Below are 25,342 nucleotides of genomic sequence, written 5' to 3' on the forward strand. Positions count from 1 at the left end.
CATCCTCTGTCGTCCCCTTCTCCTCCTGCCCCCCATCCCTCCCAGCATCAGGGTCTTTTCAGATGAGTCAGCTCTTCGCATCAGTTGGCCAAAGTATTGGAGTTTCAGCTTCAGCATCAGTCCTTCCAATGAACACCCAGGACTGATCTCCTTTACGATGGACTGGTTGGATCTCCTTGCAGTCCAAGGGACTCTCAAGAGTCTTCTCCAACACCACAGTTCAAAAGCATCAATTTTTTGGCGCTCAGCTTTCTTCACAATCCAACTCTCACATCTATACATGACCACTGGAAAAACCATAGCCTTGACCAGATGGACCTTTGTTGGCAAAGTAATGTCTCTGCTTTTTAATATGCTATCTAAGTGGGTAACCCAAGATTCTGCACATTAAATTATATCAGCAAGAAAACTGAATTAAGTAGCAGTAACCTTTAGCCCTAATGCTATGGCCTTCATTGCCTTACCTGCACAATGAGTGAATCATGTCATAACAAACCCTTGGAGCCCCTTTAACCTCCAGTGAAATTTCACTTCTATGTCTGAAGTCTTTGTAATGACCACCAGAACCACAGTCATCTTTTGCTCTTGGGAATTCCTGCCTGTACCCCACTATTTATCTTTCCAAACTGGTTATGACTGTGTCGTCATGTTGTATTGTTCCTTTTATTTTCATAAGCATATCTTCTCTCTCCAATTAGATTGGAGATACAGACCTTTTCTTACGTGCCTTTGCATTTGTAAGGTTTTGAGTGCAAAAAGAAAAAATATATATATTATTATATTCTGTCCCCTAATAGCACCAAACATAGTGCTTTGCACCAAGTTGGAACAAAATAAATGCATAAGGATGATGACTGTCAGATTTTATTTAAAAAAAAAAATAGGAGTAGCCATCATAGCTGTGGTAACATGGGCATCAGATTCATGGATTCTGCTTCAAAAGCAATTTTGTTTGTTCTCCTTTGTTTCAGAAAGATGCTGTGAAGCGAATATTCTCGGGCATTCAGCCTACAGGAATCCCCCACCTCGGCAACTATCTGGGAGCCATTGAGAGCTGGGTGAGGTTACAGGATGAGCATGACTCCGTGATGTATAGTATTGTTGACCTGCATTCCGTCACTGTCCCCCGAGACCCAGCCATCCTCCGGCAGAGCATCTTGGACATGACTGCTGCTCTTCTCGCTTGTGGCATAAACCCAGAGAAGAGCATCCTTTTCCAGCAATCTCAGGTCAGCTTCTCAGATTGGAACTGAGAAAACTTTTATTTTCAGATTATTTGAGGAAAAAATTCAGTGGTTTATACAGCTCCTGTTTGTGATTTTTTTTTTTTTTTTTGAGCGTTCAAAGGTGACTTCATAAAATGTAACTGGTTCATTTTTCTTTGTGTTCATGTCATTGAGTATTATTATAATGCAATAATATTTTCAGCTTTTTCCTCAACTGTACTTGGTAAGTTTATAGTGCTTCATATACCAAAAAATTGTATCCTATTATTACTTCTAACTCAAGAACTGTTTTTCTATATTGGGTTGCATTCAAACTGATGAATTCATGCTGTTGACTAGTTTCCTGGTGATGAGGGATAGAATTTAGCAACTGATGTTTTTACGTAACTACAATGTTGCTTTGCTGGGTATTGCATTTGGAAGGTCTACTGGATGATTCCTATTGTTCATTCTTTGTATAATAACTTTTGAGAAGATTTGAAAGAGCTAGCTGGGAAATTGGAAGACGATGTCCAGTGTCTTGAGTCCAAGCCAAGAAAGGCCTCAGAACACAGCCAGAATATTTGACTCATATCTTTACTATGGATGAATCAGTTTGCTCTTGGACAGGCAGATAACCTGGCCTAGAGACAGAGCACTTAAGAGACTCCCTAGCAAAGAAGATGAGAGTTTTAACTGAATCATGCTTTACATTACATGTTTTCTTTAACCTGATGACAAGCCCCAGCCAAGGAATAGTATGTTATACATGTTTTGGCATAATTTAACATGTATGCAAATGTGGTACGTGTTACACATGTGTACAACTCCTTTCTTGATCATAAACTTCTGACACTCATTTTTAGGCATATTTAATCACCCACAGAACTTAATATAATGATTCACACACAGAAACCATTTAAAAATATGTAATGAATGAGAAGAATATCTTCAAAAAAATAAATGCAGTTATCAACTTAAACTTGTTGCCAGCTTAGAGATAATCTGAAGGAATAATAGAATCTAATCATTAACATGACTTTTTTTTTCATCCCTTTATTATTATTTTTTTTCATTTATTTTTATTAGTTGGAGGCTAATTACTTTACAATATTGTAGTGGTTTTTGTCATACATTGACATGAATCAGCCTTAACATGACTTTTAAAGGCAATTTACCTCAATTTCCTTTTTCACAGTTGGTCAGGAAGGCCTTCTTTATGTATGACTTTTCAGATTGAATCTTGGACAGATCTAATTGTTATCAAGAACTTGCTTATGCTGAGCAAACATCTGCCTTCCTGTAATTTTCAGCCACTTATTTAACTTCTCTCTGAAAATACATAATAAATAAACTCTGTATTCCACATGACTGCTATTCCAATACTTGGAGGTATTGGTTGTCCATCATCCTTACCCTCCGGGTCCTTGTTCCATAGGACTTACCTTCTTCATACTAGCTGTCCTTAGATATCTCACCCTCTTGGTTGAGATACCTCAGAAGCATTCCTACCTTTTCTCTGAAAAGATGATGCCTCTCATATTTCATGAAACAATGTCTGTACAAGCCCTTCACACCCCTCTCTCACATTATAATTATCAGAGCCAGTCTAATAATTATCAGAGCCAGTTTTTGAGTCACCTAATGCATTTTCCAAGGCATACCATCTTCACTCCATCTTAGCTGCTTTTGATATAAGCTCTTTTGATCCTTGTATGATACTCTTTTATTAAAGAATTTATTTTTATTAGAAGATAATTACTTTATAATACTGTGATGGTTTCTGCTATGAATCAGCATGAATAGGTCATAGGTATACTGATGTCCCCTCCCTCTTGAACCTCCCTCTCACCTCCCTCCCCATCCCACCCCTCTAGGTTGTCGCAAAGCACTGGCTTTGGGTTCCCTGTGTCATATAGCAAATTCCCACTGGCTATTTATTTTGTATATGGTGTTGTGTATGCTTCAATGCTACTCTCTCAAATCATCCCACCCTCTCCTTCCCGACTGTGCCAAAAGGCTGTTCTTCAAGTCTGAGTCTCCTTTGCTGCCCTGCAAGTAGGATCATCAGTACTGTCTTTCTAGATTCCATCAGTTCAGTTCAGTCGCTCAGTCATATCTGACTTTTTTGTGACCCCATGTACTGCAGCACACCAGGCCTCCCTGTCCATCACCAACTCCTGGAGTTTATTCAAACTCATGTCCATTGAGTCGGTGATGCCATCCAACCATCTCATCCTCTGTTTGTCCCCTTCTCCTCCTGCCTTCAATCTTTCCCAGCATCAGGGTCTTTTCAAATGAGTCAGCTCTTCACATCAGGTGGCCAAAGTATTGGAGTTTCAGCTTCAGCATCAGTCCTTCCAATGAACACCCAGAACTGATCTCCTTTACGATGGACTGGTTGGATCTCCTTGCTGTCCAAGGGACTCTCAAGAGTCTTCTCCAATACCACAGTTCAAAAGCATCAGTTTTTCGGCGCTCAGCTTTCTTCACAGTCCAACTCTCACATCCATACATGATCACTGGAAAAACCATAGCCTTGACCAGATGGACCTTTGTTGGCAAAGTAATGTCTCTGCTTTTTAATATGCTATCTAGGTTGGTCATAACTTTTCTCCCAAGGAGTATCCTTTAATTTCACAGCTGCAGTCACCATCTGCAGTGATTTTGGAGCCCAAAAAAGTAAAGTCTGTCACTGTTTCCACTGTTTCTCCATCTGTTTGCCATGAAGATAGGACTGGATGCCATGATGTTTGTTTTCTGAATGTTGAGCTTTAAGCCAGCTTTTTCACTCTCCTCTTTCACTTTCATCAAGAGGCTCTTTAGTTCTTCTTTACTTTCTGCCATAAGGGTGGTGTCATCTGCATATCTGAGGTTATTGATATTTCTCCCAGCAATCTTGATTCGAGCTTGTGCTTCATCCAGCCCAGCGTTTCTCATGATGTACTCTGCATATAAGTTAAATAAGCAGGGTGACAATATACAGCCTTGACGTACTCCTTTTCCGATTTGGAACCAGTATGTTGTTCCATGTCTGGATCTAACTGTTGCTTCCTGACCTGCATACAGATTTCTCAGGAGGCAGGTCAAGTGGTCTGGTATTCCCATCTCTTTCAGAATTTTCCATCACCTCCACTTGACTTCACATTCCAGGATGTCTGGCTCTAGGTGAGTGATCACACCATTGTGATTATCTGGGTCATGAAGGTCTTTTTTGTACAGTTCTTCTGTGTATTCTTGCCACCTCTTCTTAATATCTTCTGCTTCTGTTAGGTCCATACCATTTCTGTCCTTTATTGTGCCCATCTTTGCATGAAATGTTCCCTTGGTATCTCTAATTTTCTTGAAGAGATCTCTAGTCTTTCCCATTCTATTGTTTTCCTTTATTTCTTTGCATTGATCACTGAGGAAGGCTTTCTTATCTCTCCTTGCTATTCTTTGGAACTCTGCATTCAGATGGGTATATCTTTCCTTTTCTTCTTTGCTTTTTGCTTCTCTTCTTTTCATAGCTATTTGTAAGGCCTCCTCAGATGGCCATTTTGCTTTTTTGCATTTGTTTTTCTTGGGGATGGTCTTGCTGTACAATGTCTCCTGTACAATGTCACAAATCTCCATCCATAGTTCTTGAGGCACTCTGTCTATCAGATCTAGTCCCTTAAATCTATTTCTCACTTCCACTATAAAATTGTAAGGGATTTGATTTAGGTCATACCTGAATGGTCTAGTGGTTTTCCCTACTTTCTTCAATTTAAGTCTGAATTTGGCCATAAGGAGTTCATGATCTGAGCCACAGTCAGCTCCCAGTCTTGTTTTTGCTGACTGTATAGAGCTTCTCCATCTTTGGCTGCAAAGAATATAATCAATCTGATTTTGGTGTTGACCATCTGGTGATGCCCATGTGTAGAGTCTTCTCTTGTGTTGTTGGAAGAGGGTGTTTGCTATGACCAGTGCATTCTCTTTTCAAAACTCTTTAGCCTTTGCCCTGCTTCATTTTGTACTCCGAGGCCAAATTTGCCTGTTACTCCAGGTGTTTCTTGACTTCCTACTTTTGCATTCCAGTTCCCTGTAATGCAAAGGGCACCTTTTTGGGGTGTTAGTTCGAGAAGGTCTTGTAGGTCTTCATAGAACCATTCAACCTCAGCTTCTTCAGCATTACTGGCCAGGGCATAGATGGATCACCGTGATATTGAATGGTTTGCCTTGGAAGGGAAGAGAGATCATATATACATGTTAATATATGTATATATAGATTCCATATATACATGTTGATATATGACATTCATTTTTCTTTCTTATTTACTTCACTCTGTATAATGGCTCTAGTTTAATCCACCTTATTAGAACTGATTTAAATATGTTCTTTTTTTATAACTGAGTAATATTCCATTGTGTATATGTACTACAACTTCTTTATCCATTCATCTGTCAATGGACATCTAGGTTGCTTCTGTGTCCTAGCTATTGTAAACAGTGCTGCAATGAACATGGGGGTACATGTGTCCTTTTCAATTATGGTTTCCTCAGGCCATATGCCCAGTAGTAGTATTGTTGGATCATATGGTAGTCTTATTCCTAGTTTTTTAAAAGAAATCTCAATACCGTTCTCCATAGTGGTTGTATCAATTTTAAAAATTATATTATATTTCCATAATTCATCTAGGTGAAAATGTCCAATCTCCACAAAGTAGCCACTTGTCAGACTGCTTTTTAAAGCAACTTTTAAAATTAAAGGTTTATGTACAACTGCATCCAATACTTGCACTTTGAGCTCATAGCCCCAGAAGGAACTCTTCTATTTTAAATATGTTCTCTGTTGTAAAGAGTTTTTGGCAGTGACCTCCATAAATATATAAAAATTTGCAATTATTGAGGTATCTTCTTCCACATGGTATAGTGTTGTTCAAAATAGCAATTGAAAGAGTAACCCACAATATGGGGAGCTTTATAAGAACTCTTTCATAAGTGAGAGATAGTAAAATTCACCTTCCCTTTGGTTTTTTTATGTTACACAGTGAGCTCTCTGGTTCCCCAACTGATTGTAGGTCTAGGTCAGAGAGTGGAGGCAACTTGTGCTGCCTGTTTCCTTGATGGCCTATAAACTGTTTCACAGGTCCCCTCCTACCATCCCTGACTTCAGCTCCCTTGGGAGAACTTCAATAGTTTGCCAGGTAAAATTTGAGAAGAGTACTCATGAGCCCATATTCCACAGTTTTTGTCACACAAAGACAGTTGAAAGGCTTCCTCAGATGTCTTTCTGTCCTCAAGACATTCTTGGTCTGGGCCATTTCCTTCTTGAACTCAGGCCACCAACATTATTACAACTCAGTGGGTAGACTGGTTATTGTATCAGATTCTCTTTCCTGTTTAAAATATTTAATGAAGAAAATTTGAAATATATGTAGAAGAGTAGGAGAATAGTATACTTTACCCCCATCATTTATTAACATTTTGTGATTAGTCTCTCCAATTTTTTTTTTTTTAATATACTTCTTCATGGTTATCTTTGCCAATTTTATTTATTTATTTATTTGGCTATGCTGGATCTTCACTGTGGCCTACAGAGGCTTCTAGTTGCTGCATGCAGGCATGGTTGCCCTGAGGCATGTGGGATCTTAGTTCCTGGACCAGGAATTGAACCCACATCCCCTGTATTGGAAGGCAGATTCCTAATCACTGGACTACCATGGAAGATCCCATGTTGTTTTCTTTGCTGAAGTATTTTATAGCAGATATCACACATCATGGCATTTCTTTTTTTTCTTACATCATGGCATTTCATGCCCTAAATATTTTAGCATGCCTTTCTATAAACTCAGGAAGTTTTCTTACATAACCACAATAGTGTCATCAAACTTAACAAAGTTAATGATAATCCCATATTATCATCTAATACCCAGTCCATGTTCAAACTATGCTGGTTTTCCCAAAATGTGTTTTATAGTTGGCTTATTGAAATGATGATCCAACCAAGGTCTACAAATAACATTTGATTATGGATCTTAAGTCTCTTGTTTTTCATGCCTTTTGATTTGTTGATCATTTTATTTCTGTAAAGTTAATCTTTCCTCATTTAAAACTTTGAGTTTTGTGCTACCACTTTTTTCATGCCTTTAATATGTTAATCAGCTTTTCTTTTACTCACTATAAATAATTAGCCTTTTTGGACCTAAACATGAACGTTAATTTTCTTCCTAAGGCACTACTTTTGCAAGTTATATAGACAGTTTCTGACTTACAGTGGTTAAACTTATGATGGTTTGAAAGCTATATACATTCAATAGAAACTGTACTTTGAAATTTAGATTTTGATCTTTTCCCAGGCTGATAATATGTAGAAGATACTCTGTTGTGATACTGGGCAGCTCCAAGTCAGCCACAAGATCACCAGGGTAAATGATCAAGACATAACCAATCTGTTTTCCACTTTGAGTACAGTGCTCAATGAATTACATGAGATATTCAACACTTTATTATAGTATAGGCTTTGTGTTAGCGCCCCTGGAGAAGGAAATGGCAATTCACTCCAGTATTCTTGCTTGGTAAGTCGCATGGACAGAGGAGGCTGATGGGCTACAGTCCATGGGGTCACAGAGTTGGACACGACTTAGCAGCTAAACCACCACCACCACCACCAGGGCTGATGTAAGTGTTCTGAGCATGGTTAAGCTATGATGTTGGGAAGGTTGTGTATACTGTATGTATTTTCGACTTGGGATATTTTCAACTTAATGGTGTGTTTATCAAGACGTGACTCCATTGTAAGTTGAGTACTCTTGGAGAGAGAACTTTATTCTGTCTCCCACCATGCCTTTGCCTCAGGAGCTGATGGCAGAGAGGCAGTACAGAGCCAGAGTTGACCTCCAGGCCCTGGACTACTAAATTACCCTTTCACTCCTGCCTCAGTCTCTCCAATCGACGGTCCATTCCCCACATTGTAGCCATGTGCTCTTTCTACTTAAAATAAACCAGCACCTCTCTCCTACCCTCAAGGCAAAAATCTAAACTCAGTTTCTAGAAAACCCTTCAATCATAAGGTCCCTGAAGAACATTGTTTCTTCCATTCCATCACTTTTTATCACAAGTTATTTTGGGTTCAAATGATCTGATTAACTTTTATCAAGAATTCTTTAAAGCAGAAGTTAGAATATTTTCATGTTTTATTTTGAGAAAACTTGATAAATCAATTCTTAACTTATAAAACAGATAAATTAGAGATCAGCTATGTAATTATAACAAGGTTTTTTTTTTAATATTGGGAATTTTGTAGTGCTTTTAAGCATTTAGTTGATCATAAAATATGATAGGAATTTAGAAAACAAAGTATTGGGAGCCAGTGCCAGTTAAAATTGGTTATTTTTGCATTTGCACACACACAATTATTTACAAGTAAAAAGAAGAATTTTTGAAATTGTGAGTTAGAAAAGAAATATTTTTTTACATTATATAAGTGTTCTTTTCTTGTTCATCCACTGTGTTAAGCAAAGTACTTACAGATAAATATAGAGACCAGTTCCCCGGGCCATTGTTGTCTACCAGAGTAAGTTCTAGTAATTGTTTGAAATAGGGAAAGAATTTAGCTATGTTGGGATGCTGATTTTATCAATTATTTTTATCTCCAGTCCTTTGCATTCTTTCTCAGCAGTCTGACTGGAACGATTGAGACTTATTGAAGATTTTTCTCATTATTTTCTTTTTCTTTCTTTCCCACTGGCCTCTAGTCATGGTGCTTCCCCTAAAATATGTTTGCCATATGTGGGGAATTCTTCAGTGCCTCTCCTCTAAAAGGTGTGCCTATGTGCATGCATGTGTGTGTGTGTGTGTGTGTGTGTGTGTGAGTGAGAGAGGGAGAAAGAAGACGCCTGCCTGTGTGTGTGCTTGGCAGAGCTTTCCATCCGAATGCCAAAGTCAGTGGTCTTTTATTTCTAGCAGGCTTGAGTGCGTATCCAATCTGATTCCCGCAGCTGTCTCTGAGGTGCATGTCTCCACATCTCTAGTTGTTACTTTGCTTGGGATTTAGTCACCCTGCAGATGGAAGATAAAAGCTGGAGTTCATAGCTTTAGGCACTGGCTTTCTGCCAAGGCTAAGAGAAAAGGACAGCTTTGGCCATCAGACCTCCTGTTACAGAGGGTCCGAAACAGTCCAGGGAAGAGTCCAGGGCAAAAAACGAAATCTGCAGCTTCAGAATATGGCCTCGTTCTCTAATTAGAGCGAGGTTTGGTTTCCCAGGAAACAGAAATCAATAATAGTAATACAGGAAGGGGGACTATGAAGGAACCAATTTCCGAATGAGGGCCAACGGAACTGACTGCATGAATCTTGGCTCAGTGAATACAAACAAAGTTGTACCTGACCCATGGTGCTTGTCTTAGAGATACAAAGCCAAAGCCTAAACTCAGACAGGGAATCTCTTGTGTTTTCATTTATCCTCATAATTTTGGAAGCATGTTTAAGTATGTATTTATATTTGTTAAACTCTCAAGTTGTTAGGCCACTGACAACAGGTATACGTTCAACTCAGAAAGGAAGCAAACAAACCTCTATATAAGTCAATGGTCTTGAGGAATCTATTTGTAAAATTGGCATTACTTCCAGAGTTTCCAGGGAGAGGCAGAGGTTCTAAATGACCCATGGAATAAATAATAAAGAGAAGTTAGGAAAATTATTTTTTTTTTTTTTTTTAGGAAAATTATTAAAATACCCAAACGTCTCATGTTATTTCCTTCTCTAAAAGGTTTCCACTAATATCACTTCCTTGCCTAGCTCTATACTCATGTGTGGTTTGATGAGAAGCTATTGTATTTGTGTTGCTTCCATCCTGGAGCACAGAGTTAGGTCATATCTTAATTACACCTCCAAGAAGAGCTTTTTTACTATCAGGGCAATGAGTATGGGCTCTGAAGCCAGATACAGTTTGAATCTCACTGTGATCTCTTCTCATTGTGGCATACTGGGCAAGTTACTGAAGCTCTTTGAACCCCCTTTATAATGTCTATAATAAGGATATTTAAATAATATGATGTATATATATGATTCCTGACAGATATTAACTTTCTCTCTCACCTTACCTCACCACACACGTACTGTCCCCAATCCAGGCTTCTTGATTTAAGGATAGAGTGCATTTGTAAGATGAAGAACAAATTAGTAACAGTGCCTCTCTTTATTCCCAATGACAAAATATTTTCACAAGAGTTTGTTATCAAGAAATATTTCAAGCATTGAGAAGAGTTTGAGTATGGATGGCTGCTTTTTAAGATGCTAACCTTTTGGCATACTTGCTGAATGCAGTTTTTATTTTTTAAGAAATAAAACATTACAAGTATAGTCAAAACTGTTAAGCTCTCTCTAGTCTCTTTCTGCTTTCTGCCTCCCCAGAAAATGTGTGCGAACGTGTTAGTCACTCAGTCGTGTCCGGCTCTCTGTGACACCATGGACTGTAGCCCACCAGGCTCTTTGTCCATGGAATTCTCCTAGCAAGAATACTGGAGTATTTCTTCTCCAGGGGATCTTCCCGACCCAGGGATTGAACCTGGGTCTCCCTCATTGCAGGCAGGAGATTTAATCATTTTGACTGCTGTATGAGATCCCATTGTCCGGCTCTACCACAATTTATTTATCTATTGGTTGTTTTCCTGGCTAAAGATATTTGGATTTTTTTCCAACTTTTTGTTACTGTGAATATTATTACAATGGGCATACTTGCATATGTTTTTTGTGCACCTCTGAAAGCCTCCCCAGAGGGAACCACTCTACTGAATTTAATATTCATCATTCCCATGTACCTGTTTACATTTTTATTGCATATGATTTGGCCATAACAATCTATATTATTTATTTTGTATGTTTTAGAACTTTACATAAATAGCCTCATGCTGTACATATCTTCCTGAATCTATATTTTTTGTATGCAGCATTAATTATGTGTTTGAGATTTAATCATTTTGATGGCTGTATGATATACCATTGTCTGGCTCTGTCACAATTTATTTAATTTATTGTTATTTTCCTGGCAAAAGATATTTAGATTTTTTCTAACTTTTTGTTACTCTGAATAATACTACAGTGGGCATACTTACATATGCTTTTTGTTCACCTCTGAAAGGCTTTTCTAGGTGTATTTACCCAAGAGTGGAATCATGAGGATATATGACATCAATGTTAGTGAATTATCGCCAGCTCAGTTCAGTTCAGTCACTCAGAAGTGACTGACTCTTTGCGGCCCCATGGACTGCAGCACGCCATGCTTCCCTGTCCATCAGCTTGCTCAAACTCTTGTCCATCAAGTCAGTGATGCCATCCAACCATCTCATCTTCTGTCATCCCCTTCTCTTCCTGTCTTCAGTCTTTTCCAGCATCAGGGTCTTTTCCAATGAGTCAGTTCTTAGCATCAGGTGACCAAAGTATTGGAGTTTCAGCTTTTAGCATCAGTCCTTCCGATGAATGTTCAGGACCATTGCCCTTTAGGATTGACTGGTTTGATCTCCTTGCAGTCCAAGGAACTCTCAAGAGTCTTCTCCAATACCACAGTTCAAAAGCATCAATTCTTTGGCGCTCAGCTTTCTTTGTTGCCCAACTCTCACATCCGTACCTGACTATTGGAAAAAATATTCCAAGGAATATTGCCAGATTGCTCTCCAAACTGGCATTCCAACTTTGGTTCCCACCAAAAGAAGAGTTCCCTTTGGTCTATGGCAATATTTTTTATAATTAGACATTATTTTTGCCATTATAAAAGATGGAATATCTTGTCTTGTTGTTTTAATCTGCATTTCCCTGACTACTGGTAAAGTTAAGCATTTTTTCATGTTTAAAACCTTTTGTTTTCTTCTGTGAATTACTTATTCACCCCTTTTTCCCACTTAAAAAATTGTATTTTTTTATTGTTTGTAGAAGTTATTTCTTTACGTATCCTAAATATTAATCCTTTGTCTGTTTTACATGGCCTTTTTTTTAGTCTATTGCTTGTCTTTTTAAATTTGTAAATGCTGTCTTTTATTATATGGAAGTGTTCATTTTAATGCAGTCAATTCAGCCTTTGCCTATATGGTTTTGTGGTTCTGGTTGTCTTTTCAAGAAATTGTTCTCTGGCCTAATGTCATAAAGCTATTCTTTATGATTATTTTCTAAATGTTTTAAAGTTTTGCTTTTCCCATTTCAGTATTATCTACAAATAAATCTTACCATCTTTAGATCATACACATTTTGGCAGATTTTATTTGCATTATTTTTAAAAAAAACCACATTTGAAATTATCAGCACAGATCATATCAGCAGTGTCTTTAAGTACTGGGAAGATGTCTAGTACATGTAATGGATGCATATTTTCCAAAATTCTAACTTTTGCTTGAAATCTGATGTTTTATCATTAGCAACACTTTTTGTGAATTGTTTTCCTTGAGATTCCCATCTTCCCTTTTTTCCCTTGATGACTTTTGCTAGAGGCTACTCTGTTAATCTTTCTGGAGCACAGATTTGGTTTTGTGAGACTCTATCATATCTTGGGCTTCCCACGTGGTCTAATGGTAAAGAACCCACCTCCCATTGCAGGAGATATAAGAGACATGGGTTTGATCCCTGGGTCAGGAAGATCCCCAGGAGGAGGGCATGGCAGTCCACTCCAGCATTCTTGTCTGGAGAATCCCACAGACAAAGGAGTCGAGGGCTACCGTCTATAGGGTCGCAAAGAGTCGGACATGACCGAAGCAACTTAGCATGCATGCGCGCGCTGTTGTATCTTTCTTTTCTATTTCCTTAGTTTTGTTGTTTCCTCTCTTGCTTCTGTTGTCTTTGATGTTACTTTGTTGTTATTTTTATTAAGTGGACCTCATTAATTTTAGCCATTCTCATTTTCTAATATAAATGTAAATATTCATTTCCTTGTAAGTACTGCTTTGTCAGCATCTGCAAAGTTGCGGTATGTAGTATTTTCACCATAACTCATCTGTAAATGACTTCTAGTTTGTCATTTCTTATTTGATCTGTGATTTATTTAGAAGCAGGTGTTTTAATTTCCAAATATATGACTCTTTTTTAAAAACCATTTTACCCATTTGAATGACTAAAATTGAAAAATACTGATATGGCTAAGTTTTGGTAAGGATATAGAGCAATGTGAGTTCATACATTGCTATTAAGAGTATAAAAAGTCAGTTTCTTATAAAATTAAACAGATACTTATCATGTGACCCAGCAATTCCCTAGGCATTTACTCAAGAGAAATGAAAACATTGTCTACAAAATGACTTGTGCTTCCCTTGTAGCTCAGTTGGCAAAGAATCTGCCTGCAATACCGAAGACCCAGGTTCAATTCCTCGGTTGGAAAGATCCCCTGGAGAATGGAGTGCAACTCAGTCCAGTATTCTTGCCTAGAGAATCCCATGGACAGAGGAGCCTGGCAGGCTATAGTCCATGGGGTCACAAGAGTCAGAAATGACTTAGTGACTAAACCACCACATAAATGTACATAATGTTTTTGCTCGTAGTAGTACCAAAGTAAAAACAATACTAATGTCCATCAACAAATAAATAAATGATTGTAGAATATTCAAAGTGAAAGCTATTCAAATATTCAAAGCTATTCAAAGTGAAAAGTAGTATGTAACAATATGAAGGAATAGCAGAAACTTTATGCCGAGAGAAGCCTACGAGAGAATAATTGATATTATCTACTAACATTATTTGATGTTCTAGAACAGACAGAACTAACCCATAATAACAAAAAGCAGATCAGTGGTTTCCAGGAGCAAGGGTGAGAAAGGGATGAAGAATTAACTGCAAAGTGGTATGAAGAAACTTTCGGGTGGCATTGAACTGCCCTGTATCTTGATTGGTGTGGTGGTTACACATGTGTATGGATTTATTAAAATTCCTAAGACTGAGCAGCTACAATGGGTCCATCTTACTGTTTGTACATTATGCCTTACTAAAGTTTATTTAATATTAAAAATTTTTTACAATCAGTAGGCACTTAGAATGTTGTATAAGTCGAAAGAAAAAAAAGAGAAAAACCCATGAAACTGTGTGAGAACACTATAGATAGTTCAATGTAGTTGTCTTTCAGACATTTAAAATGATAAAGGCAAAGTTAATATGGTATGAAAATGTCATGCGAGCTTCGAGTCACCTATTCACTATGTAACTAAAAAACAACTTGCTCACAAATTTAGTCAGTAAACTAATTATTTGATATGTTGTTGTAACATGCTCCATAAACATCTTGTAAAACCAGCAAGAAGCACTGTGAAACCAAGTGTTGCAACTGTTGACCTCACTCCAAGGGAAGTATTAAAGAAAGAAGCTTTGCCTGAGATAGTGCTTTGAATTAGACTGACAAGATCTTTTCTGCCAAGAATTTTAGGGAATTTCAGTCAAGAGATAAAAGAGTTTAAGAATATGAAAATCATCTTATGATTTAAGACTTCCATCATTTTTGTTTGTTTTTAAATTATTTTTAATTCATGTTTTTCCTTGTTTAAATATTATTTATCCCAATCAAAACAGCAACAAATATATGTAGGGAGAGATACCTTTTACAGACATATTTTGTACTTACTTGTTGTATATTACAAAATAAAGAACACAACTCAGTGTTTGTTGGTTTTTAATGAAGCACGATGTGACCTCTAATTTACCTGTCCTTAGTCTTTTCTTCTTATACTTCTTTACTGCTCTGACTCACTGATATATTGATTCCCTCATTCCTTTTAGGATTTTCTCTTGATCCCAATGTTAAGGCAGTAACTTCATTTTTCTTCTACTCTGATAATTCATTTATTTCCTTCACTGATTCATCTTTAATCTCCAGAATTCTGTCCTGAAGTAGTAGGTAGGTGTAAGTAGATAGATCTATTATATATATTCTGCCCTCGTGAAGTTTCATCTGCTTCTATGACTTTCAGCTATTTTCTCTCAAATTTTGTTTCTATCCTTGACCTTTCTTCCTAACTTCAGACATTTTTTTGTGTGTTTCTAGCTATCTTCTAGATACCTCTCTATGAGATCTTTCAAAAAATCTCAGTGTGAACATATCTGAAACCACAGATTTGGCCTCTGAGCAGCAGTTTGCTAACCCCTACTGTATGGGGATTATATGTCCTCATCTGCTGCCATGCGACCAGCAGGCAGTGCATCAGATCGGAGAAACATCTGGTCATACTCCACTGTTGTTGGGCTTGTCCACATGACTTGTTCTAGCCAATGGAAAGTGAGTGAGTGTGATACACACCATGCCCAAGCAGAATCTTTACAAGCCATTCCATGTTTGTTCTAACTCTCTTGCGCTTTCTCCTTCCTCCTCACTCAATTTAGGTCCTGGAATGAGAAGGTAAATAAAGCAGAGTAAACTTCCCAAGTAGCTTCCCAGGTGGCACCCGTGGTAAAGAGTCCACCTGCCAAAGCTGGAGACACAAGAGACCCGAGTTTGTTCCCTGGGTTGGGAAGATCCCTTGGAGGAGAAAATGGCAACCCACTCCAGTATTCTTGCCTGGAAAATCGTATAGGCAGAGTCTGGTGGGCTGCAGTCCGTGGGGTCACAAAGAGTCAGCCATGACTGAGCGCACGTGCACACGCGCGCGCGCACACACACACACACACACACACACACACACACACACGCCAGCCTACAGCTACTAATACATGATGTGAATGAAGAAGAAACCATTGCTGTGAGTGGCTTATTTAGGGTTGTTACCCAGCATAAGCTAAAAAAAAGCAGACTAATATACTGCTATAGATTAAAAAAAATACATATTTTTACACATACACATGTATAAATTAAGCAATAGAACTTAGAGGGAGGTGACTTTTCAGTCTGGAGTAGACTTAAATAGCTACTTATTTAGCTTTGCAAGTATTGGACTAAGAAAAAAAGTATAGAAAAATCCAAATGTGTACAGATAGATATTCATTGGCAAACAGAAGTACCAACAGGAGGCAGACCAGTTGAAGAGACTGAATGAAAGTTTATCAATGATAAACTTTTAATTTTAATTAAAATCAGAGTTCTTTTAATTAAAATCAGATCCCCAAACAAAGCCCCTGTTAAGGAGATTTGTGATGGGGATGATAAGAGTCTAATAAAGATAACTCAGCATGAAATTGCTAGTTTTTGAGAGAAAACAATAAATGGGAATTTGTATCTGAACAGTCTTACAAGTGCCCAAACCAAAATTTAAAAGTACCTGATTCCTGGGAAGATAACATTTATGTAGGAAATAGTAAAATCCCAAGGGGCACTCAGACGGTTGATCTAAGATTTATTGAATTAGCTAATTGCTTGAATGGATTTGATCAATACCTAGCAACTGTATTTTTTTTTTTTGTATCATGCTCTGCTGTACTTGTTAATTAAATGTTTTTGAAAAAATTTAAATTCAGCAAACACAGGAAATAGTAAAACAGACACTCATGTTCCCAACACAAAGGGTGAATATTGTTGACAGTTTGTCATATTTGCTTGATCTCCTGTATTAAATTTCCTGTATTAAAGTTGAAGGAACCTTTCCTTCTTTCCTTGCCCACTCCTCTCACCCCTCCTCCCTGCATCCCTTTTCTCTATCCCTAGGCAGTGAAATCTCGGACTTGGCCTGTATCAATCTAGCCAATTTGTCACACCTGTTTTCATGTGCAATCCCATGAGCAATATACAATAGTTTTAATTGTGTGGTTTAAAAAAAAATAATACAAGTGGTGCTGTATTGTAGCATCTTTTTGCAATTTCCCTTTCCCACATAGCAGTATGTTTTTGTGATCTCATGTTAATTTTTTATATTTGGTTAGTGTGCCATTATACAAATATGCCACCTTTTATCTAGATATCACCCTGTTGATAAACCTTTAATGTTTTCATTTCATGCATTCATTTAACAAATATTTATTGAATACTTACAATGTCCCAGATCCTGTGTCAGATACTCATATCAATGAAGAAAAGAGACAAAAATCTTTGCCATCATGGTACTTAAGTTGTATTTAAGTGACACGACATAAATAATGACTATAATAAATAAACCAAACAAAGTATATTAGAAGGTGATAGGTTATATAGAAAAAGGCTAAGGGGAATTGGGAGTGGTGTTGAGGGAAACAGGTTGTTATTTTAGACAGCGTGGCTGGCTAAGACAAGGTAAGATAAGATAATATTACAGCAAAGACTTAATGTGAGGGAGTTAGTGAGATGAGTATGTGGGGAAAGAGAATTGCTATCAGAGAAGAATCAGTGCCAAGCCCCTAAGCGGGGAGTGTGTCTGGTATATTCAGGAAACATAAGTAGGTCAGCATGGCTGGAGAAGGGAGAGCAAAGAGGGTGAGAAGGAGGATTAGAATCCAGACATTATAGGGTTGAGTAGGAAGAGATGATCATGATAGACCATGGTAAGGACCATACAATTCACTCATTTAAAGTGTACAATGAAATGACTTTTAGTGTTCACAGAATTGTGCATCCATCACCACAGTAAAATTTAGAACATTTTCATCACTCCATGATGAAACCCAGTACCCATGAGCAGTCACTTCCTTTGCTCCTCTCCCCTTTCTGTGGCAATCTCTAATTCACTTTTGTTTTCTATGAGTCTGCCTGTTTTGAACATTTCATACAAGTGCATTTTGTGATTGATTTCTTTCACTTAGCATCGTGTTTTCAAGGTTTGTCTATTTGGTAATATTTATCAGTACTTCATTTGTTTTTATTGTTGAGTAATATTCCGTTGTATGGATATACCACATTTTGTTCATTCATTCATTAGTCAGTGAATTCATTAGTCAGTATTTGGGTTGTTTCCACTTTTCCAGGGGGCTTCCCTGGTGGTTCAGAGGTAAAGAATCCACCTGCCAATGCAGGAGATGTGGGTTCGATCCCTGGGTTGGGAATATCCCCTGGAGAAGGAAAAGGCAACCCAGTATTCCTGCCTGGAAAATCCCATGGACAGAGGAGCCTCGGAGGCTACAGTCTTGGGGTCGCAAAACAGTAGGACATAACTTAGCAGCAGAACATGCATGCATTTTTTCCAGATATTTTCCAGATGAAAAATGCTACTCAGAAAATTTCTGTAAAGTTTTTTTATAGTTGTATGTTTCAGTTATCTTGGTGTAGATCTAGGAATGAGATTGGTGGGTGATACAGTAACTCTATATTTAACATTTTGGGGAACTGTTAAAAAGGGTTTTGAAAGTGGCTACACTACTTGGTATGAGAGTTCTACCACCAGTGTACAAAGGGTCCCTGACAGGATTGTTCAACTTACAGTTTTTCAACTTTACAATGGTACAAAAGCAATAAATATTGTAGCAGAAATGGTACTTTGAATTTTGAGTTTTAATTTCCCCCCTCCCCCAGGGCTAGCAACTCTCATGATGCTGGGCATCAGCAGCAAGCTACAGCTTCCAGGCAGCCCCACCATTATGGGGGTAAACAACTGATGCACTTACAATTCTATACCTATACAACCATTCTGTTTTTCATTTTCAGTACAATATTCAATGAATTACATGAAACATTCAACATTGTATTATAAAATAGATTTTGTCCTAGATAATTTTACCCAAATATAGCTAATGTAAATGTTCTGATCATGTTTAGGGTAGGCTAGACTAAACTATGATGTTCTATATATTAGCTGTATTAAATGCATTTTCAACTTAGGATATTTCAACTCGATGGATTTATCAGGAAGTAACCCCACTGTAAGTTGAAGAAGATCTGTATAGGAGTCCAAATTCTTCATTTCTTTCTTCAAACATTTTTGTTGCCCATCTTTTTTTTTTTTTAAACTGTCCTAATGAGTGTAAAGTGATAGCTCAATGTATTGTTTTTTTCTCAGTGTAGTTTTGATTTGCATTTTCCTAATGACTAATGATGTTGAGCAGTTTTTCATGTGCCTGTTAGTCATTTGTGTATCTTCTTTGAAGAAGTGTCTTTTCAAATCCTTTGCCCATTTTAAATTGAATTATCTGTCTTTTCATTGTTGAAGGATGAGTTTTTTACATAGTCTGGATACAACTTTCTTATCAGACATGATTTACAGGTAACTTCAATGGCACCCCACTCCAGTATTCTTGCCTGGAAAATCCCATGGATGGAGGAGCCTGGTAGGCTGCAGTCCATGGGGTCACTAAGAGTCAGACACTACTGAGCAACTTCACTCCCTTTCTCCTGTTTTGTAAATTGTCTTTTACTTTCTTGATAGTTCCTTTGAAACACAACATTTTAAAATGTTTATGAAGACCAGTTTATCTGTTTTTTTTTTTCTTTTGTTATTTGTGCTATTGGAGTCAAGGACTAGCAAATCACTGATTAACACAAGGTCAAATAGGAAAATTTACTCCTATTTTTTTTTCCAAGCAGTTTATACTTTTGGCAGTTACACTGACGTCCCTGATCCATCTTGAGTTAATTTTTATGTGTGGTGAGAAGTAAGGGTCCAGCCTCGTTCTTTTGCATGTAGCTATGTGTCTATGGATATTCAGTTGTCCTAGCATTATTTGTTGAAGAGACTATTCTTTCTGAGCTCTCACTTCTTTTCCATTGATCTATCAGTTCAGTTCAGTTCAGTCTCTCAGTCATGTCCGACTCTTTGCAACTCCATGGACTACAGCATGTCAGGCCTCCCTGTCCATTGCCAACTCCCAGAGTCCACTCTAATTTATGTCCATCGAGTTGGTGATGCCATCCTACCACCTCATCCTCTGTTGTCCCCTTCTCCTCCTGCCCTCAATCTTTCCCAGCATCAGGGTCTTTTCCAATTATTAGTCAGCTCTTTGCATCAGGTGGCCGAACTATTGGAGTTTCAGCTTCAGCATCAGTCCTTCCAATGAATATTCAGGATTGATTTCCTTTAGGATGGACTGGTTGGATCTCCTTGCTGTCCAAGGGACTCTTGAGTCTTCTCCAATACCATAGTTCAAAAGCATCAGTTCTTCAGTGCTCAGCTTTCTTTATGGTCCAACTCTCACATCCATATGTGACTACTGGAAAAACCATAGCTTTGACTAGCTGGACCTTTGTTGGCAAAGTAATGTCTCTGCTGTTCAATATGCTGTCTAGGTTGGTCATAGTTTTTCTTCCAAGGAACAAGCATCTTTTAATTTCATGGCTGCAGTCACCATCTGCAGTGATGTTCTATCTTTATACCAGTACTACATTTTCTAAATTAGTATAGTACTACATTGATTGATTTTGGGGTGTTAAAATAAGCTTGCATTTCTGGAATAAATCACACTTGATTATGTTGTGTAATGCTTTATGTATGTTGCTGAATTTAATTTGCTAGTGTTTTGTTGAGGGCTTTGCATCTATATTCATGTCATCGGTCTATAGTTTATTTTGTTATGATGCCTTTGCCTGGTTTTGGTTTCAGTGTAATACAGGCCTCCTAGAATGAGTAAGGAAGAGTGCCCTCTTCTCTTATTTTTTTGGAAGAGATTGTGAAGAATTGGTATTAACTTTTTCAATGTTTATAGGAATTCACTAGTGAAATCTGCTCTCTACCCACCACCAAGGGTTCATTTCGTTGTTGTTGCTATGTCTGCTTATTGACTTTTCTGCAGCAAATCTGTAAAGTCCATCTTCACAGTCCTCTGTGGTCACTACAATCTCTGCTGGGTTAGCTTAGTGTTCAGGTAAAGACTGAGCTTGTTGTTGTTGTTTAGTCATGTCCAACTCATTGTGACCCCATGGACTGTAGTCTGCCAGCCTCTTCTATCCATGGGACTTCCCAGGCAAGAATAATGGAGTGGGTAGCCATTTCCTTCTCCAGGGGCTCTTCCCAACCCAGGAATCAAACCTGTGTCTCCTGCATTGACAGGCAGATTCTTTACCACTGAGCCCACTAATGATTGAGCAGAAATGTCTAAATGCTTTGATCCTATATTTCAACCCTTTGCTGAGGGGCTTACACAGGGCCTCAAGATGAGCCAGAGGTAAGAGATTGGGGTTTTCTCACGTTTTTCCTGGGCATTCCTTGCCAGAGGCCCAGGAACATGTCAGATCTTTTCAAAGCCCTCCATAAGCATATCATTTCCCAGCTTTTCTCCATAAGATTTTTTAGCCAGCATCTTGTTTTTCTCCTCCTGGGATCAGCCCCTCAGGCAGCAGTAATGTTAAGTCATTGCTGGTGATTATTTTTGAAACATGTCCTAAGGAGAAGGCTCTTCTGACTGAGTGAACTCTAAATCAGGTCAAATAATCGCCAGCCCTGCAAATGAGGGGCTTTTCCCCATTTTCCAAATGGGCAGCTGTCTGCTGAGTAGTGACGATTCTCTGGGGTTGGGTCTTTATGAGGAGCTCCAGACATCTGCTTTCCTTACCATTGGCTGCTAGGCTGCTGTTTTCATGGCCTCACAGACACGGGTAGAGACTGATGGGGATCAGGCAAGTTAAAATGCCACCAGGCTCTCTGTTCTTACTGAGACTGTAATGTTTTTCTGAATTATTCTTCAGATGATTGCAAGCCTTTGGTTAATTTTCTAGAGTTTTATAAAAGTTGACTTTGACAGTTTTTGCTTGTGTTCTCATAGTGTTTATGGAAGAGCAGATTTTCAGAGGTTGTTACTCTGCTGTTCCAGCAGTCCCTCCACCTTTTCTAAGCACCAGAAAAGTTTTCATTTTATTTTATTCAAGACCAAATGTAGTTAGATTTACAAGCCTTTTGCCTATTTTCACAAGCTGAACACACCCATGTGCAGGTTACATGGGTAATTTGTGTTGATCTTTATTCCCCTTTCCATTTACTAACCATCCCTTTCCCAAGATAACCTGTTTTTAAATTCAATATAATTTAGTACATACTCTTTTACATCTGGCTTCTTTCATTCAACATTATGTTTATGAGATTCATTCATGTTGTTAAATGTAATTTAGTCTTCCCCATTGCTGTAGTATTCCCTTGAGTGAGTATACCACAATATATGCATTCTATGTAGGAGGACATTTGGATTACTTACAATATGAGGCTATTACTGTACATTCTTGCACGTGTATTTTTGTGAACATATGTAAACATTTCTGTTAAGGTATATACATAGAAATGGAATACCTGGGTCATGTGTTATATGAATGCTGAGTATTAGTGGATACAGTCAGCATTCAAAGGTGGTGGAACAGTGTTTCCATTCCCACAGCACGGTATAAAGGGCTTCCTTGGTGACTCAGATGGTAAAGCATCTGCCTGCAATGCAGGAGACTAGGCTTCAATCCCTGGGTCAGGAAGATTCCTTGGAGAAGGGAATGGCAACCCACTCCAGTATGCTGCCTGGAGAATCCCATGGACCGAGGAGCCTGGCGGGTTACAGTCCGTGGGGTTGCAAAGAGTCCGACACGACTGAGCGACTTTCACTTCACTTCAGCACAGTATAAGAGTTCTGTTTACTCAATATCCTGACCATACTTGGTAGTATTTTGGGTTTTTCAGTTTAATCATTCTGGTGAGTGTATAGTGGTATCACTAATTTGCACTTAGAACATTTGGTCGGTTTTCATAAGGTTATACTGCTTTTTTCTTATCAATTTGTAGGCATTCTTTACATATTCTGTTTGCAAACATCCCTTCCCACTCTGTGACTTGCCTTTTTTTCCTCTTTTTTAAAAATAATTTTTATTTATTTATTTTATTTTTGGCTGTGCTGGGTCTTCCTTGCTGCATGTAGGCTTTCTCTGCTTGCAGCGAGTAGGGACTACTCTTCATTGCAGTGCGCTGGCTTCTCACTGCAGTGGCTTCTCTTGTTGCAGAGCTCTGGCTCTAAGTACCCAGGCTTTAGTAGTTGCAGTGCACGGACTTATTTGCTCCCCAGCATGTGGGATCTTCCCAAACCAGGGAGTGAATCCATGTCCTGCATTGACAGGTTGATTCCTAACCACTGGACCACCAGGGAAGTCCCTTTTCCCCTCTCTTACTGGTTCAGGAGACTTCAGCATCAGGCGAAGAAGGACAGGGAGTGATCCCTGAGAGATGGGAGACAATGGCTCCAGTTTACTGCCTGGAAAGAATTCCCAAGCAAAGCACCCAGTGTGAAAGTGTTAGTCGCTCAGTTATGTATGACTCTGCAGCCCCATGGACTGTAGCCCGCCAGGCTCCTCTGTCCATGGAATTCGCCAGACAAGAAGACTGGAGTGGGTTGCCATTTTCTTCTCCAGGGGATCTTCCTAACCCAGTAATCGAACATGGGTCTCCTGCATTGCAGGAAGATTCTTTATGATCTGAGCCACCAGGGAAGCCCCTTTTAATAGTGGTGTGTGATAAAAACATGTTATTAATTTTAATCTAGTTGCAATTAAAGCAAAGATTTTTGCTTTCTGTTTAGTGCTTTTCAGATCCTATTAAAAATTCTTACTGACCAAAGGAAATTAAAGATGCAATGAACTGGTTTATTTTTTCTACAAATTTTAAAAAATGTTTAGGCAAAAAAATTTTAGCCAGCCCTGAAGAATACCAGTGTTTCCTCATGAGTGTATTCTAAAGATGATTGTCCTCTTTCATTCACAAAAGCACCAGCAAAGAATCAAGTCTTACACAGCTCTATTCCAGAATAGTTTTTTTCCTTCCTATCAAGCCCAGCAATTCCATTGAGTATATTTCTTAGCCCATTTGTTTGTAATCCCCCTGTCTTCTGTTTTCAGAGATAACGGAGCCCATTAGAGTTGAAGTTCTCTCACTTTCTGCTCTCCACTGTTATCCCACAAGATAGATCCTCATCTGTATTTATTTCTCTTCTTCATGTGTGAGAGGAAGATGTAGGTTTATCCTACCTTAAAAAAACAAACAAATTTTTTGTTCTCAATCCCTACCACTTACCTTTGTTTCTGTCCTCCCTAAAAGAGAAATGTCTTACACATGTGATAAAATTGCATTGAACTAAATACACCAACACAATAAGTGCATGTAATACTGGTGAAGTCTAAATAGGGTGGATGGATTGTATCAAATTCTGTTTCCTGGTTGTAAGATTGTACTGTATTTATGCAAGGTGTTGCCTTTGGGGGAAACTGAGTGAAGGGTATACTGGATCTCTCAGTAGTATTATTTCTTACAACTATGACCAACCTAGATAGCATATTAAAAAGCAGAGACATTGCTTTGCCAACAAAGGTCCGTCTGGTCAAGGCTATGGTTTTTCCAGTGGCCATGTATGGATGTGAGAGTTGGACTGTGAAGAAAGCTGAGTGCCGAAAAACTGATGCTTTTGAACTGTGGTGTTGGAGAAGACTCTTGAGAGTCCCTTGGACGGCAAGGAGATCCAACCAGTCCATCGTAAAGGAGATCAGTTCTGGGTGTTCACTGGAAGGACTGATGTTGAAGCTGAAACTCCAATACTTTGGCCACCTCATGCGAAGAGCTGACTCATTGGAAAAGACCCTGATGCTGGGAGGGATTGGGGGCAGGAGGAGAAGGGGACGACAGAGGATGAGATGGCTGGATGGCATCACCGACTTGATGGGCATGAGTTTGAGTAAACTCCGGGAGCTGGTGATGGACAGGGAGGCCTGGCGTGCTGCGATTCATGGGGTTGCAAAGAGTCGGACACGACTGAGCAACTGAACTATGAACTATAAGTAAATCTATAATTATCTCAGCATAAAAAGTTAAAAGATTCTTTCTGAAATTTCTATAATTATAATGACTGAATCACAAGCTGGAATCAAGATTGCTGGGGGAAATAACAACCTCAGATATGCAGATGACACCACCCTAATGACAGAAAATGAAGAGGAACTAAAGAGCCTCTTGATGGGGTGAAAGAGGAGACTAAAAAAACTGGTTTGAAACTCAACATTCAAAAAACTAAGATCATGGCATATGATGCCATCATTTCATGGCAAATAAAAGGCGAAAAAGTAAAAGTAGTGACAGATTTTATTTTCTTGGGCTCCAAAATCACTGTTGATGGTAACTGCAGCCATTAAATTAAAAAATGCTTGCTTCTTGAAAGAAAAGCTATGACAAATCTAGACAGTGTATTAAAAAGCAGACAGCACTTTGCTAACAAAGGTCTGTGTAGCCAAAGCTGTGGTTTTTCCAGTAGTCATGTAAGGACATGAGAGTTGGACCATAAAGAAGGCTGAGTGCCAAAGAATTGATGCTTTAGAATTGTGGTGCTAGAGAAGATTCTTGAGAGTCACTTGGATAGCAAGGAGATCAAACCA

The 25,342-nt window shown here is 38.5% G+C and overlaps 1 protein-coding gene across 5 annotated transcripts in view; it reads left to right on the forward strand.

Annotated features, from left to right (window-relative positions):
- Nucleotides 1-25,342, forward strand: part of WARS2 (tryptophanyl tRNA synthetase 2, mitochondrial) — a 104,358-nt gene that overhangs the window by 46,278 nt on the left and 32,738 nt on the right. For all 5 annotated transcript variants that reach the window (XM_043876890.1, XM_043876888.1, XM_043876891.1 and 2 more), the window contains exon 2: nucleotides 972-1,229. In XM_043876890.1, coding sequence (XP_043732825.1) covers nucleotides 972-1,229 — 258 coding nt within the window. The remainder of the gene's footprint in view (nucleotides 1-971; nucleotides 1,230-25,342) is intronic.

The sequence above is a fragment of the Cervus elaphus genome, chromosome 20 (genome assembly GCF_910594005.1).
Source record: "Cervus elaphus chromosome 20, mCerEla1.1, whole genome shotgun sequence".
Lineage (NCBI taxonomy): Eukaryota > Metazoa > Chordata > Mammalia > Artiodactyla > Cervidae > Cervus > Cervus elaphus.